A 15686-nucleotide genomic window follows, 5' to 3' on the forward strand; every position below is an offset into this window, starting at 1 on the left:
GACCCCTTTAACACTGGACTTCAAGCAACTTGGGTTATGAGCTTCTCCACCCTTCCTCCATACTCTAGGACCTTGGTTTCCAAATGAAGTACAAAACTTGCTCTCATCTGAAAAGTGGACTTTGGACCACTGGGCAACAGTCTAGTTCTTCTTCTCCTTAGCCCAGGTACGGCTGATGTTGTCTGTGGTTCAGGAGTTGCTTAACAAGAGGAATACGACAACTGTAGCCAAGTTCCTTGACACGTCTGTGTGTGGTGGCTTTTGATGCCTTGACCCCAGCCTCAGTCCATTTCTTGTGAAGTTCACTCAAATTCTTGAATCGATTTTGCTTGACAATCCTCATAAGGCTGCGGTTCTCTCGGTTGGTTGTGCATCTTTTCTTCTACACTTTTTCCTTCCACTCAACTTTCTGTTAACATGCTTGGATACAGCACTCTGTGAACAGCCAGCTTCTTTGGCAATGAATGTTTGTGGCTTACCCTCCTTGTGAAGGGTGTCAATGATTGTCTTCTGGACAACTGTCAGATCAGCAGTCTTCCCCATGATTGTGTAGCCTAGTGAACCAAACTGAGAGACCATTTTGAAGGCTCAGGAACCCTTTGCAGGTGTTTTGAGTTGATTAGCTGATTGGCATGTCACCATATTCTAATTTGTTGAGATAGTGAATTGGTGGGTTTTTGTTAAATGTGAGCCAAAATCATCACAATTAAAAGAACCAAAGACTTAAACTACTTCAGTCTGTGTGCATTGAATTTATTTAATACACGAGTTTCACAATTTAAGTTGAATTACTGAAATAAATGAACTTCTCCACGACATTCTAATTTATTGAGATGCACCTGTAGATGCTCTTTTCCCACACACAGGATGCCATTAGAGCTGCTTAAGGTTTGCTTGTGGCTGCATTTTATGGCTGCTATGGTAACAAACACGAAAGCAAACCACTTCCATGCTAGCAATTTGTTCAATGGTGTTTCAGATAAGAAGTGTGAAGGGAAATTCACTCAGGTGTGACATTCTACTAGCACGCAAAAACACTTCTCATTTCTCATGAAAAGAAGCCTGTGTGCTTGTATTAATACAAAGCTGTTTGAAGGTTATATCAGGTTTTGCTGTCTTTGCTTGACAGTCCAGAAAGCACTCTGATGTATTATTACACTGCAAGGCCATATCGCTCATATGCTGCTGCTTTTTTCTCATTTATTGTTGGCACTTTTACTGTTACGGATACTAGAGAGAAAACGGCATCCCAAGGGCCGTGGGCTCTTTGATATTATGGTGCCTACATACAGACTCAAACTCACATCGCCTACTAGAGCACCATGGCTAAATCTCTTTCTTTTACTATGTTCTGTAGTATCCCAGTATCACAGTGTATGTTAAATATTTTTTTCTTCCTAGATTTCTGTTATGTGCTGCTAGCTACAGTGTTAATTCAGATCTAATTTTTAAAATAAATCTGTTTTTAGACAGAGATAAAGCAGGGCTCTGTGAAATCCATTTTATTTCCGTTTTAATATTCTGAATTAAATTTTAAGTTTGTAGTGAAGACCTTATTTAAATAGCAGTCTTTTTGAAGTTTAATAATCAAAGACACCAGTCCATATTGCAATTTGAATTTTATTAATTGTACAGCTCTACTTTTATGAATCAATCCAAAACTTCAATGACATTCCGCATTATAGAGTACATTTATAACTGGATTCCATCTGCATTTTCAACATTATGGAAATCATATGGCCCCCCCAGAAATATTATTTATTCAAGGATGTTCATGGTGTTTCTAACCAGGTCAGATAGATTGATTAGTATTTTTGTTTAGATTGATCTACTTCATTCTAATTACCCAGATGTCATATGTGAGAAATATTTTTGTATGTCCTATAAATTTAAAATTAAAATATATTAAAATTAATATTACACATGATTTTTAATATTATACATATTAAAATATAAATTCAGGCCAATATTTCTCAAATAGCAAGCACGATTTCTTCTATCACAACATTTTCGTCCCTGTGTTAATGTTTCCTATTCCTGTTAAAGAGGAAGTTGGGGTGGGATGTAGTCAGGGGCCCCTTAAAAAAAATTATACAATAACCACATTCAACTATTTTTACCATGAACAAAACCAGTCCCAACCATTTTTTCCAGACACTTCCTTCTCAACCAACTGATGGTTGGGGGCCTGAAATAAAGTACAAGAGAAACACAGACAATGTTTGTTTGGCTGTTTGCTATTTCTAATTGGGGACAGCATTTGTAATTTATAGGGTGGAAATGTTTACCTTGTAGTCAGTATTTTATTAGTCCCACATGAATAGATGATTTATGCATATCTGAAAGAAAAATTTGAATATTTAAAATCTGCAAAAAGTTTCTTACTGTGACCTTTTTCTGTGCTTGGCTCTTTTTCAGCGGAGACTAAGATCTGTTTTAAATATTATCATGGAGTGAGTGGAGCCCTGTGGGCCACAACGCCATGTGTGACCGTGAAAAACCCCTCCGCACCGGTGAGCGAACGAAAGAAACGTTTTATTTTGCATCATGATTTAAATGTCCAGACATCATGCCTTTAGATGAGCAGTGGTGAGGAACACACGTGTGTACGGATCAGTCATGTAGAATGTGTACGTTACTGCTGCTTCATGTTGCAGATGTGTAGAGAATGCTGCTGTTTTGCCTCTTGAGTCCCTCAAGAGCAGAATAGTCTGTGCCATCTGTTTCTCAGAGGATTAATCCTGCAGATAATCTCAGGTTATCATTTCATGGCTTAATACAGGCCTACCTCCATAGCCATAGTCAGCCAAACTCTCTTTTTGTTTCTTAAAGGTAAAGTGCGCCAATTACAAGACACAGGCCTTTAAGGTGACCTTAAAGTGTCAGTTTACCTAAAAATGAAAATTCTGTCATCATTTACTCATCCTCATGTCATTTCAAACCCGTAAGACTTCAAACACAAATTTATAACATCAAATAAATAAAATATCAAAGATATTTTTTAATAACACCTGAGAGGTTTCTGCCACATTGAGAGTTCAGGTAACAAAAACTTAGTTGACCAAAATGGTCATAAAAGTGTTGAATCCATATCAATTGAGTGGCTTAAACCAAGTCTTGTGAAGAGATATAATCACTTTATATAATGAGCAGATTTAATTTACACTTTTGTTCACATATAAACACACACACGCATATATATATATATATATATATATAGTGCATCACACACTAGAACAAACTTCATTGTTTAGATGTAATAAAAGCCTAAATTAAATCTGTTCATCATTTAAGGTAATCGTATCCCTTCATAAGACTTCATAAGACTAAACCACTTGATTCATATAGATTCATTTTACAATGCCTTTATGACATTTTTGCATCTTCAAAGTTGTGGTTACCTAGACTTTCAGTGGAGAGACAGAAATCTCTCAGGTTTCATAAAAAATATCTTCATTTGTGTTTCAAAGTTTAACCAAAGTCTTATAGGTTTGGAACAACATGAGGGTGAGTAAATGATGGCATAATTTTCCTTTTTGGGTCAACACATTTTTACAAACCCTACAGCAAATTAGTTTTCACCACACTTGCGTTCATACAACATATATGTTCATCATTAATTTTCATTAAACATTTTATATTTTTTGATCATTCAATTTCAAAACACTCCACTTAATCGTCCTTGATATCTGTAAATCTCATTCTGTCTACCCCAGTGTCAGCAATTAAAAATTACAATGTTATTTTTTGGTGGGAACTGAGAGATTGCCTCATCTATGATGTTGTGATGCATACAACACTGTTTGCAACAAAAAAAATGTAAGGGAAGAACTGTTCTGTTGTAGTTTTTGATCAGATATTGCTACTGATATTATGTGAACGTATGTAATGGTACCAATGAAATCGAACACATTTTACACTGAACTTTCTGCCATCAGGTGTTTAAGCCGGTGGCCACAGATGACGTACCTCAGAGTCAAGGCAGCAGAAGACTCATCAGCTTCTCTCTCTCAGGTGTGTGTTGTGTAACATTTGGCATGACCAGTCAATCATTAAGCTGTATCAATATTTATAGGGCTTCTATATTTAGTGTCTCCAGAGGATTTAATTATTGATCCACTGCGTTCAGTCTGCTGTAAACAACTACAGGAACATATTTACCTCAATTACTTGTTTCTTTCCTTACAAAAAACAACTTCTGCAAGTTGCTTTGTGGATACCAGTTTTCTTCTTTGCAATTTAGAGATTTTAAGATGCTAATTTGGCCCCGGTCATCTAATGGTAAAATGAAATATGTTCCATTCCATTCTATTCTATAATATTATATATTATTCAGTTTTCTTCCTTTCCCGCATTGTTCTATTTTAATCCATTCAGTTATTCTTTTTTTTTTGCTACATGCAATTGTGTTCTTTCTGTTCTGTTTTTTGTTTTGTTATATTCTTTAATATTCTGTTCTGCTTTTGTTTTGTTCATTTTGTTTCTGTTCTGTTTTGTCTTTTTTTATATACTGTTCTGTTTTGGTCTGATCCGTTTTGTTCATTTTGTTCTACTGTTTTGTTTTGTTCAATTTTGTTTATTTTGCTGTATTTTGCATACTCCCTGCCATTGTTTATTTTGTTCTATTCTGTTTTATTTTGGTCTGTTCAGTTTTGTTTATTTTGTTTATTTTGTCCTATTCTGTTTTGTTTTGGACTGTTCAGTTTTGATAAGTTTATTTTGTTATTTTCTTTTCTGTTTTGTTTATTTTGTTTTATTCTGTTTTGTTTATTTATTTTTTATTCTTTTCTGTTTTATTTTGCTCTGTTTATTTTGTTCTGTACTGTTTTTGTTCAATACTGTTTTGTTTATTTTTTTTTCTGTTCTGTTTTATGTTCTATACTGTTTTTTCTGATATATTCTGTTCTGTTACATTATGTTCTATTGTATTCAGCTAAATCCCCTACTTTATATGCTGGTCTTTGTCTTTCTGTGCTGTTTCTTTTAATTCTGTTCTGTTCTGTTGTAATTCATCCCTCTTTTTTATGTTGTTTTCAGATTTCCAAGCCACCGGTCTGAAGAAAGGCATGTTCTTCAACCCCGACCCCTACCTGAAGATCGCCATCCACCCCGGCAAGCACAGCATCTTCCCTGCCCTGCCTCACCACGGCCAGGAGAAGAGATCAGGCATCGTCTGCAATACAATTAATCCCGTTTGGCAGAGGGAGGTATGGGAAACACACAAGTGCACACACATGCTAGATTAAACATGCTCATATAAAAATCCTTATAAAACAATATCTGGTCCCAGTGTTATTTATTCACAGAAGTTTAACCCAACGCTGCCCTTCTGTGCTTTGTACAGAGTCCACATGGAGTTTGTCTTGTAAATCCTTTATTCTGCAAATAAACTTGATGCGTCACTGCAGAATCACAAACATGGCTCACTGTCCTGTTGACTGATGGATAGGATTTCATTTGAATCTTATTCTAGTTTCATTAAACCGCATGTCATCTCAGTAGGGCTGGGAATTGAGAACCAATTCTATTTATGAAAAATACAGGAACTGTATGATTTGCATCAAAAACAAAATAATTGGTCTAAAACAGCCAATACTACTATATATAAACATTATACACTACCTTTGAAACTTATGGGGTTGGTAAGATTTTTTAATGTTTATGAAAGAAGTATCTTATGCTCAATAAAGCTATATTTATTTGATACAGTAAAAACATACGCAGTAAAAAATACAGTAAAAACAGTAATATTGTGAAATATTATTACAATTTAAAATAACTGTTTTCTATTTGAATATATTTTATAATGTAATTCATTCCTGTGATGCAAAGCTGAATTTTCAGCATCATTACTTCAGTCTTCAGTGTCACATGATCCTTCAGATATCATTCTAATATGCTGATTTGCTGCTCAAGAAACATTTCTTATTATTATCAATGTTGAAAACAGTTGTGCTGCTTAATGTTTTTGTGGAAACCACAATAATTTTTCTTCAGGATACTTTAATGTATAGAAAGTTCAAAAGAACAGCACTTAATTGAAATATAAATCTTTTGCAACATTATAAATGACTTTACTGTCATTTTTAATCATTTTACTACATCCTTGCTGAATTAAAGCATTCATTTATTTCAGAAAAACCTTACTGACCTCAAATTTCTGAACAGTAGTAGTATATGCAGTTAGTATGAAGTATTTGGTGCTTTCTCAAAAGTACTTAATCTTTAAAATAACTGCAGTTGTTAAATAGATTCAGAATCAGAAGCATTAAATTCTATACGATTCCCATCACTACATTTTCTTGGTGCGGATGAGATGAGATCTTCCGCTAAGTGCTTTTATTAGATTAGAGAAGAGTAGAGGAGATCGCCTTACAGCGGTGGATAAAAAAAAGGTCAAGACCTGGAGAATGAATAATGGAAGGCAAGTTTGATTTGAAGGGATACATTTGGTTAGTGCAGTATCTTTTATAGATCATAAAAGCTAAACTTCAGTCCTAAATTATTATAGGTTAAATTAAATTAACCTAAAATCTTGATGTTGAAGAAAACAAAAAGGTCAATCAACATGCTAAGCATCAACTACCCAAACAAGAGCAAATGTGGAGATCCATGCCAATTATTAACACATGGAAATATTTGGTTGTCTTTTTTATGACTATTTTATCTGTTTGTTTTAGTTCTTGGCTTTTGTTAAAAGACAGTTACCCTGAGCAGTGTCTTTTACACCAGCAACATCCAACACTGATGAAGAGCGACGTTGATTCACATTACTTTGTAAAATGTGTATTTGCTTGATACCAACATGATTTTTTTTCCACTTTAGGTTACAAGTTCTGTTTTTAATGATTGCTATCTCTTCCTCTGTGTCTTTGTATTTCCTGCTCGTAGCGCTTTAATTTTGTGTCTCTGCCCACGGATGTGTTGGAGATCGAGGTGAAGGACAAGTTTGCCAAAAGCCGACCCATCATAAAGCGTTTCTTGGGCAAGCTGTCCATGCCAGTGCAAAGATTACTGGAGAAACATGCTATCGGGTATGTGCTTAAAAAGATAAACAAACCTAAACTAAACTTAAATACATAAATAGGCTGTTTTGTGGCATATTGAAATATGATTTGTTATGCTAATGAGTTGAAATGCTAATTTTGAGGTGTTTGTTTGTGTTTTTTGTCATAGTGATCGAGTGGTGAGCTACACTCTGGGTCGGAGGCTTCCAACAGAACATGTCAGTGGCCAGCTGCAGTTCAGGTTTGAGATTACATCCTCCATCCACCCAGGTAAATCCAGCTTTATAATCAACCTTTTATTGAATATAATAAATCATCAACACGTTCATCTCTGGTGTACAGCCTGCTACATTAAACAAAGAACTCTAGACAGTAATGACGGACTGAAATTTCAGCTGTTATTCATAATTATTTTTGTGTTGTAGCCTTTATCATATCAATTCTCTTAATATTATGTTACAATAACTGATTAGATGATTGATATTAAAATTGGCATTCAAAAAATACACTATCATTCAAAAGTTTGGGGTTGTAATATTTTTAAATGTTTTTGAAGTCTAACAAAGACTGCATTTATTTGATAAAAAATACAGTAAAAACAGTAATATTGTGAAATAATATTACACTTTAAAATAACTGCTTTCTATTTGAATATATTTTAAAATGTAATTTATTTCTGTGATCAAAGCTGATTTTTCAGCATCATTACTCCAGTCTTCAGTGTCACATGATCCTTCAGAAATCATTCTAATATGCTGATTTGCTACTCAAGAAACATTTCTTATTATTATCAATGCTTAATATTTTTGTGGAAACCATGATCTTTTTTTCAGGATTATTTGATGAACAGAATGTTGAAAATAACAGCGTTTATTTGAAATAGAAATCTTTTATAACATTATTAATTTATATTTTTGATCAATTGAATGCATCCTTGCTGAATAACAATATTAATTATTGATCTCAAACTTTTGACTAGTGGTGTAATTAATTATAATAAGCCACTATATTATTACTTTTAATACTAGTCTAATCCAGCCACTCATGATAACATTAAAAAGTCACATGATTGCCAGTATATCTTGCATGCTTACTGGCTAGTATTTTCATGTATGCATTATGTGCATGTAGGTCACAGGTTTCTGTCCTCTCCTCAGATGATGAGGACATGTCTCTTAGTACAGAGCAACCAGTGGCGGCAGCAGAAGCTCAAGTCCAGCCTCAGGCAGAAGACACAATGAGTTTAAACCAGGGGGCCCCAGAGTTGCCTTTAGATGAAGAAACAGCATCTGTAGAGATGCCCATGGACGTTGAATCAGCCGAGGCAGATGCTGTAGAGGAAGAGCCTTTAGAGTCAGAGCAGCAGACGCATCCAGAGCAGCAGGAGGAAGCAGCAGCCGAGAGCCGAGAACAGATGGAGCAAAAAGAGACCAACGTACAAGAAGAAGAGATGACCCAAGAAGAGGCAGAAACTGATTGTGCCTTTGCCAATGGGCCTGCAGAGCCTTCAGGAGATCCTGCAGCAGTCGAAGAGGAGGCAGTCTCAGACCCACAACCAGTTTCAGAGGAACCAGATGTGGACCTAGAGGAAGGCTGCTCGCTGAGGATCAGAACCACACCGAGAAGGAAGCCACGGCCTTGTTCCCTACCCGTGTCTGAGCTGGAGACGGTCATCGCATCGGCCTGCGGAGAACCGGAGACGCCGCGTTCCCATTACATCCGAATCCACCACCTGCTGCACAGTCTCCCGTCCACCCAACCTCAACTGGAAGACGCAGCTGCACCCGAACCCGACCGGCCACAGAGCGTAGAAGAACAAGAGGAAGACGAGGAAGAGGGTGCAATCCTTGAGCCTCACGCTTTAACACCCAACGGCCCTCGCAGGACACTGCCCCGCAGCCGCTCGCACGAGCGCCTCTCCGACCTCATTCAGATGCTTGATGGAGATGGACACCCGCTCGGGGCTGAGGGCCAAACCACAGGTCAAAGGTCACCAGTGGAAAGCGAGTACGATTTGAGCCCGGTGCCATGCTGTAGTCACATGGCACAGAGGGCCTTGGGCCCCATCCGGGCGCCGTCTCTAGACAGCGCACGTCGGTCGGAGAGCACTGTGTTTTCCTCACAGGATGACGAGGACGAGATGGACAGGGTGAATGGTATTCTGGGATTGGAGGCGGAGACAGGACAGGCCACTAAGAGCCGGGAGCCAGGGGACGGGAGCTGTCAGTGGGAGGAGGTGCCGGACAGTCACGTCCAGAGCCCGCACAGCATTATGTGTAACGGAGAATCACCGGTAGCTGGACCAAGCAGCAGAAGTGAGTAGGCTTCCATTGGTAGAATGCGTGTTTAGTTAAAAAAGATCTGGTTTTCCCTTTTGCGGACTTGTAATTGAAAAGTATCTATGAAGAATGGCCTGGCATGTGTTTGTGGTGTGTTTAGGAGAATGTCCTTTGCCTTGTAACCATCCTGCAGTGAGCCAGTTGCCCGCCCTGAGGCCCGACCCACATCGCTATCCCACCATAGATGAGCCGCTGCCACCGAGTAAGTTCTGTTGTCTCAGCACGCACCTTGATGTATTCATAGTGGTCAATGTCTCGCAAATTTTGGGGAGGTTTTAAGGGTGAATCGCCTATGGATTATATATAGGTTATCAAAATGATAAAAATACATATAAATAGATTTTCTATAAATGTATATATGAATGTTAATATAATATAAGTATATATAATAATAATAAGTTAATATATATATATATATATATATATATATATATATATAGAGACATTAAATCAAAAGTGACAATAAATACATTTATAATGTTACAAAAGATTTATAGTTTAAATAAATGTTGTTTTAATTTTCTATTCATCAAATAATCCTTCCACAAAAATATTAAGAAGAATTTTCAATATTGATAATAAGAAAAACATTACAAAAACATCTTTAAAAATCTTACAGACACCAAGCTTTTGGAACTGTAATTTTTTTTGAAACGGTAACATTTTTATTGCCTTTAATTATATTTAAAATTAATTATTATTAAACTGATAATGAAACATTTAAAAAAAATTACAATCAATATCATTTAAAATGTATAATATGGGGTCATATGTCTGTTATGAAACAAAAACTATATGAACAAAATATGACTTCATGAAAATGTCTATAACAAGATGTTAACCCATGCTTTTATGTGCAAAAAAAAAAAAAATTTTTTTATGCATGTTGTTGCCCAAGTTTGGAAATTGCAAAATAAGTTGCAAAATATTGCAGCAAATCGAAATTGTTCGAATCCATCCAAATGTATCACTTTCGCCTGGTGTATCTGCCTTCATATTTTTCATTTCATTTAAATTCTGTGTATAGTCAAACTACAACCACTTACACACAAGCAAACTTTCATATCAGACATGGGCATCTCCAGTGTCACTCTTACTAACCCACACTGAGATTTTAGCAATGATTAACATAAATTCTGTGACCTGCTCAAGACTGTCTGACACTTTTTCACGCTACTGTGGTTTGTGTGTGTGTTTATGTCAAAATTAGTCAAATCTGAAGCATCCTACACTGAGGGGATCTTTGAGATATTCCAACAGTAAAAACTGCATGAAGGTTTTTATAAATAATGTCCTAATTAGAGAGGGCCACTATAATTTTTTAAATATTTTCTCTTAAATATTTTTGCCTGGCAGACTAGAATATTGACTTGAGCTTCAAATGTGTGTGTTTATGTTTTGTTTGGCACGCTCAGACTGGGAGGCCCGTATTGACAGTCACGGTCGTGTGTTCTATGTGGATCACATTAACCGGACCACCACTTGGCAACGGCCAACATCCGCAGCCACGCCGGATGGCCTGCGCAGGTCTGGTTCCGTCCAACAGATGGAGCAGCTCAACAGGAGGTAAACAACACTGTTTTTTAATAACAGTTAACTAAATTTTACACTTCTTTTACAAAATAATCTGGAATACTGATCAATTGCACTTATGGTGCATCCTGTGAAGATCCAAGTCCAAATGTTTAATTTGTTTAGGTCTGACTCTCAGATCTGATTGGATGAGCCATGTTTTGTGTTACAAATACACCACTTGTTCCAACAGTAAGTGGACTAAATTTAGGCTAAATTTAAAGATAAAGATAAAAAGATACATTTAAATGTTTTCATTAAACATTGGTGTCTTTTATCTTTTAACTTTTTTTTCCATTGTTTTAGAAAACTAATAACTTGGCAAAAAGTAATTTTCTTATTTAGTATTATTATTGTCTAGTATTATTATTATTATCTAAGCATTTTTAAGTCAAGATACATTTGAAACACAAAATATAAAGGGCCAGATTTATTAACAGCATGCACCAGTGCAAACTCTCTTTTAGTGTTAAAAAAAATATTAACAAGACATGCAGTGAAAAATTAGCAATGAAAAAGTGTGGGCACGGGTATTTTTGTGGCTGACTGTATTGCATATGCATTTGTAGGAGTTTTCCTTTCAGAGGACGTCAAATTTATTGGAGCAGAGTATTTAAATGAATAATGCAACATGATTTACTAAGGTTTGCAGTAGTCATTTTACTGGTATTTGTGTCATTATTTAAAACATAAAAATATCTGTCAGTGGAGTAAGAAAAATAAACTTAATTCAAAGGGGAAACAAGTTTATTTTTCTTACCCCATTGACAGATTTTTTTTCTTGTTGTAAGCATAAACCTCACTTAATTTTGATGCATTACTGTAACTTTTGAAACTTTAAGCGTGGTAAAATCACAATGTTGGTCAGCATCAAGTGGATTGTATTTAGCAAAGTATGACTGACTCTGTTGCTATATTTTAACCAAATAGGCACATATAACAGTAACCTTCATAAAAATGATCAAAGCCAATGATTCAAAAAGTGATTCATTTTTTGGGGTCAATTGCTGCAAGTTTTCTGTAAACCAAGCAAGTTCACATGGGCTTATAAACATGCACTCTTTTGCCACCTACAGGACAAAAATATAGGTGCTTCATCATGTTTCCATTTAGAGTCTAATTAAAGGCTGTTTATTTAATAGTCCAGAAGCAGCAGATGACTGATTTAGATTATTCTCAAAGCACACAAAACTTTACTGAACCGTCGAGCAGCATATGAGTTATGTAAGTCAGGGCATTTGGGTAGAAATAGTTGTGTAGAAATGGGAGTCATACTGTACTGATGTTAGTGACTAATAACAGCATTACTCGTGTCCTCATCAGGTACCAGACCATCCAGAGGACGATGGCCACAGAGAGGAGAAACGAGGAGTCAGGCAGTCCCCGCAACGAGAGAACAGCCAACACTGAGATAGACTCGCCTCCACAGACAACCGGTAACAAACATAATCACTGTTGTTCTCTTACCCTCAAAAAGTGAAAATGATTTGCTCATGCTCACGTCAGTGGAAACCTGTTTGTTTTTGTACACCAAAAAAAGTTTATTTTGCACAATATCCAATGCAGAATTCTCTTTTATAGGCCGCTTGATAATTCGTCCGGCTAGCAAATAGAGTATCATTTTCTCAGCTCCATTTAACACCATGTTTAAATCCATTTGCAGAAAAATGTGGAAAAAACCCTGCAGATTTTCATTTGCATACAACAAATGTAGACAGTAACCAATGTCTGTCAAGTTCAAAAATCACATATAAGTAGCGTATATGCATTTCAGGTCCTCTAAAGCCATTTCACAGCCTTCTTTGAGGAAAATTGACTAATGGTTCAAATTTTAGTCATTAGTAATTTAAAAACTTGCCTTTTGAAATCTGACGTGTTCATGATGAATGTGAAAACTTCTTTGGTTGGTTTTGTGAGAACAAACTTGATGTAGAAAGATGCTAAAAAGGAAATGAACACAGACCTCACATATCTTGTGAATGTGGAAGGTTTGACCGTGCAGAAGAATAAACACAATTTGAGAACTGAGGCAAAAGGCTGGGGTTTTTTTTTTTCGTTTTTGGTGAACTGTCCCTTTAAATGATCTTCTTCTCTTTTAAGAGTTGAGGAGAGACGCCCCATGTTCTCCAGGTCATTGTCAGAAGATCACGTTACTGCTGCAGAGTCCAGCGGTCAAATTCATCACTCACCCAGAGTTCTTCACTGTTCTCCATGCAAATTATGTGAGTTCCCACCACACTGCACACTATTCACTACGTCTAAATAATTTATTCTACCTCTATAGATTATGCTATTTGTTATAATATCGTTCAAAAGTTTGGGGTCAGTAAGATTTTTCTTTTGGAAAGAAATTAATACTTTTATTTAGTAAGAACACGTTGATCAAAAGTGACAGTAAGGGCAATTATAATTTTTTTTTTTTTTAATCATGATTTCCAAATAAATTATAAAGCAGCACAACTGTTTTCAACATTGATAATAATAAGAAATGTTTCTTGAGCAGCAAATCAGCATATTAGAATGATTTCTGAAGGATCGTGTGACACTGAAGACTGGAGTAATGATGCCGAAAATTCAGCTTTGCATCACAAAAATAAATTACACTTTAAAATATATTCAACTAGAAAACAGTTATTTTAAATTGTAATAATGTTTCACAGTATCTTACTGTATTTTTGAACAAATAAATGGAGCCTTGGTGAGCACAAGAGACTTCTTTCAAAAACATTAAAAACTCTTACAGACCCCAAACTTTTGAATGGTAGTATACATGTCATGTTTTAATTAAAAAGTTTATGCTAGTGTCGTGTTAACATTATCTTTTTTTTTTTTTTACAGGGCGCATATCGTATGTTCACAAACAGCTCGTGTCTGAAACACATGGTCCTGAAAATCAGGCGTGATGCCCGAAACTTTGAGCGGTACCAGCACAACCGTGACCTGGTGGCCTTCTTGAATAGGTTTGCTGATGCTCAGCTGGAGCTGCCGCGGGGCTGGGAGATCAAAACAGACCCACAGGGGAAGGTACCTCACATCTCGTGATTCCTAACATCTCACCTCAGTGTCCGTCAAGCCATTATTTCAGCTGTCTGTCCTCCATTTGTGTCCACAGTCATTCTTTGTAGACCACAACAGCCGTGCCACAACCTTCATTGATCCCAGAATCCCCTTGCAAAACGGCAGGTTGCCCAACCACCTGACGCACCGCCAGCACCTGCAGAGATTACGCAGCTACAGCGCAGGAGAGGTCTGACACACTCACGATATAGAGACAAGACGAAAAGATTTATCCTTTGTAAATGATACAGAAATGACTGTTATTTGTTTATTAAATTCCACATTAAATCCAGGCATCTGAGGTGTCGCGCACCCGAGGGGTGTCTTTGTTAGCCAGGCCTGGAAACAGCCTGGTAGCACCCATACGAAACCAAAGCCAGCAGGAGCCAGTGCCATTAGGTATGGACCATTCACAAATAATGGACAGATCACTATTGTAGTTGCACTTAGGGTTAGTCGATGTAGCTAAAAAAAGATAAATCTTTTTTTTTTTCTGTTCAGGTATTTGTTCTTAAATGGTTTAAAAATGTTTGTAAAATAAGTTCAAAGTTATATTATTTAAAAGTGGCATTTGTAATGCATAATGTAAAAAAAAAAAATTCTAGTTGTTTTGAACTATTTATTCATCAGAGAATCTTGTAAAATGTTTCACAGTTTCCACAAAAATATAAAGCAGCACTGTTTTCGACATTAATAAAAATAAGAAATGTTTCTTGAGCAGCAAATCAGCATATTAGAATGGTTTCTGAAGGATCATGACACTGAAGACTGGAGTAATGATGCTGAAAATTCAGCTTTGATCATGGGAATAAATTATATTTCAAAATATATTCAAATAGAATGCAGTTATTTTCAATTGTAATAATATTTAACAATATTACTGTATTTTTTATCAAATAAATGCAGCCTTAGTAAGCATAAGTAATTTCTTTCAAAAACATAAAAATAATTACCAATCCCAAACAATAGTTTATATCTTGATGTTTTTTCTGTTTCATCTTATTGGATGTCTTTACATTTACGTATTTGTTCTAAAATGGGTTAAAAGGTCGATTTTAGTAGAAATCTAGTTAATGGTCAATGTTTTCAGTAAATCTCAGGATGTACTATTTAATCATATTAATTTTTTAATGTACCAATATAACTTTGCATTTTTATAATCAGCAATATTCACCAGCATAATTTTATAAAAATTTGAGTGATGAATCAGTGGCTGAAATGTTAAATAAAAAAAAAAAAATTGATTTGCAGAAATGAATCAGACTTTGCCAATCTATGGTTGTTTTGACAATAAAGTTTAAGCCAGAGACTCTTTAAAAAAAATCATGACTCAAGGAGGGAGCGTGAAACTAGTCCTTTGGCACGTTCTTTAGGGTGCTTAACTGGTCAAATAAAATTGACATTAATATCACAATGTTGATGACCATGATCATAACCAAAGAAGCCCAATACATCATAAATATCCAGTGTATATAGCTGAGTTTATATGAATTCTTTTCCATCTGTTTCCCAGCATACAATGAAAAGATTGTAGCGTTTTTACGGCAGCCAAACATCTTTGAGGTGCTACAGGAACGGCAGCTGAGCCTGGCAAGGAATCACTCGCTCAAGTATGACACTACACCTTCCTCTGTTACTGTAACAAAATGCATCATTAGTTCTTTCAAACGGTTCTCAGTTTTTCGGGTGTGTTTATTATGTCTGTAGGGAA

The 15686-nt window shown here is 36.0% G+C and overlaps 1 protein-coding gene across 1 annotated transcript in view; it reads left to right on the plus strand.

Annotated features, from left to right (window-relative positions):
* The window catches only part of LOC107662981 (E3 ubiquitin-protein ligase HECW1-like), a 38812-nt gene that overhangs the window by 16112 nt on the left and 7014 nt on the right, over positions 1–15686 (plus strand). The window contains exons 4-17 of the mRNA XM_016453113.1: positions 2419–2513; positions 3939–4014; positions 5038–5207; positions 6892–7034; positions 7177–7277; positions 8165–9322; positions 9447–9548; positions 10762–10912; positions 12242–12354; positions 13019–13140; positions 13757–13942; positions 14031–14165; positions 14269–14374; positions 15489–15586. Coding sequence (XP_016308599.1) covers positions 2419–2513; positions 3939–4014; positions 5038–5207; positions 6892–7034; positions 7177–7277; positions 8165–9322; positions 9447–9548; positions 10762–10912; positions 12242–12354; positions 13019–13140; positions 13757–13942; positions 14031–14165; positions 14269–14374; positions 15489–15586 — 2756 coding nt within the window. The remainder of the gene's footprint in view (positions 1–2418; positions 2514–3938; positions 4015–5037; positions 5208–6891; positions 7035–7176; positions 7278–8164; positions 9323–9446; positions 9549–10761; positions 10913–12241; positions 12355–13018; positions 13141–13756; positions 13943–14030; positions 14166–14268; positions 14375–15488; positions 15587–15686) is intronic.

Source organism: Sinocyclocheilus anshuiensis, unplaced genomic scaffold (assembly GCF_001515605.1).
Source record: "Sinocyclocheilus anshuiensis isolate Anshui unplaced genomic scaffold, SAMN03320099.WGS_v1.1 scaffold1659, whole genome shotgun sequence".
Taxonomy (NCBI): Eukaryota; Metazoa; Chordata; class Actinopteri; order Cypriniformes; family Cyprinidae; genus Sinocyclocheilus; species Sinocyclocheilus anshuiensis.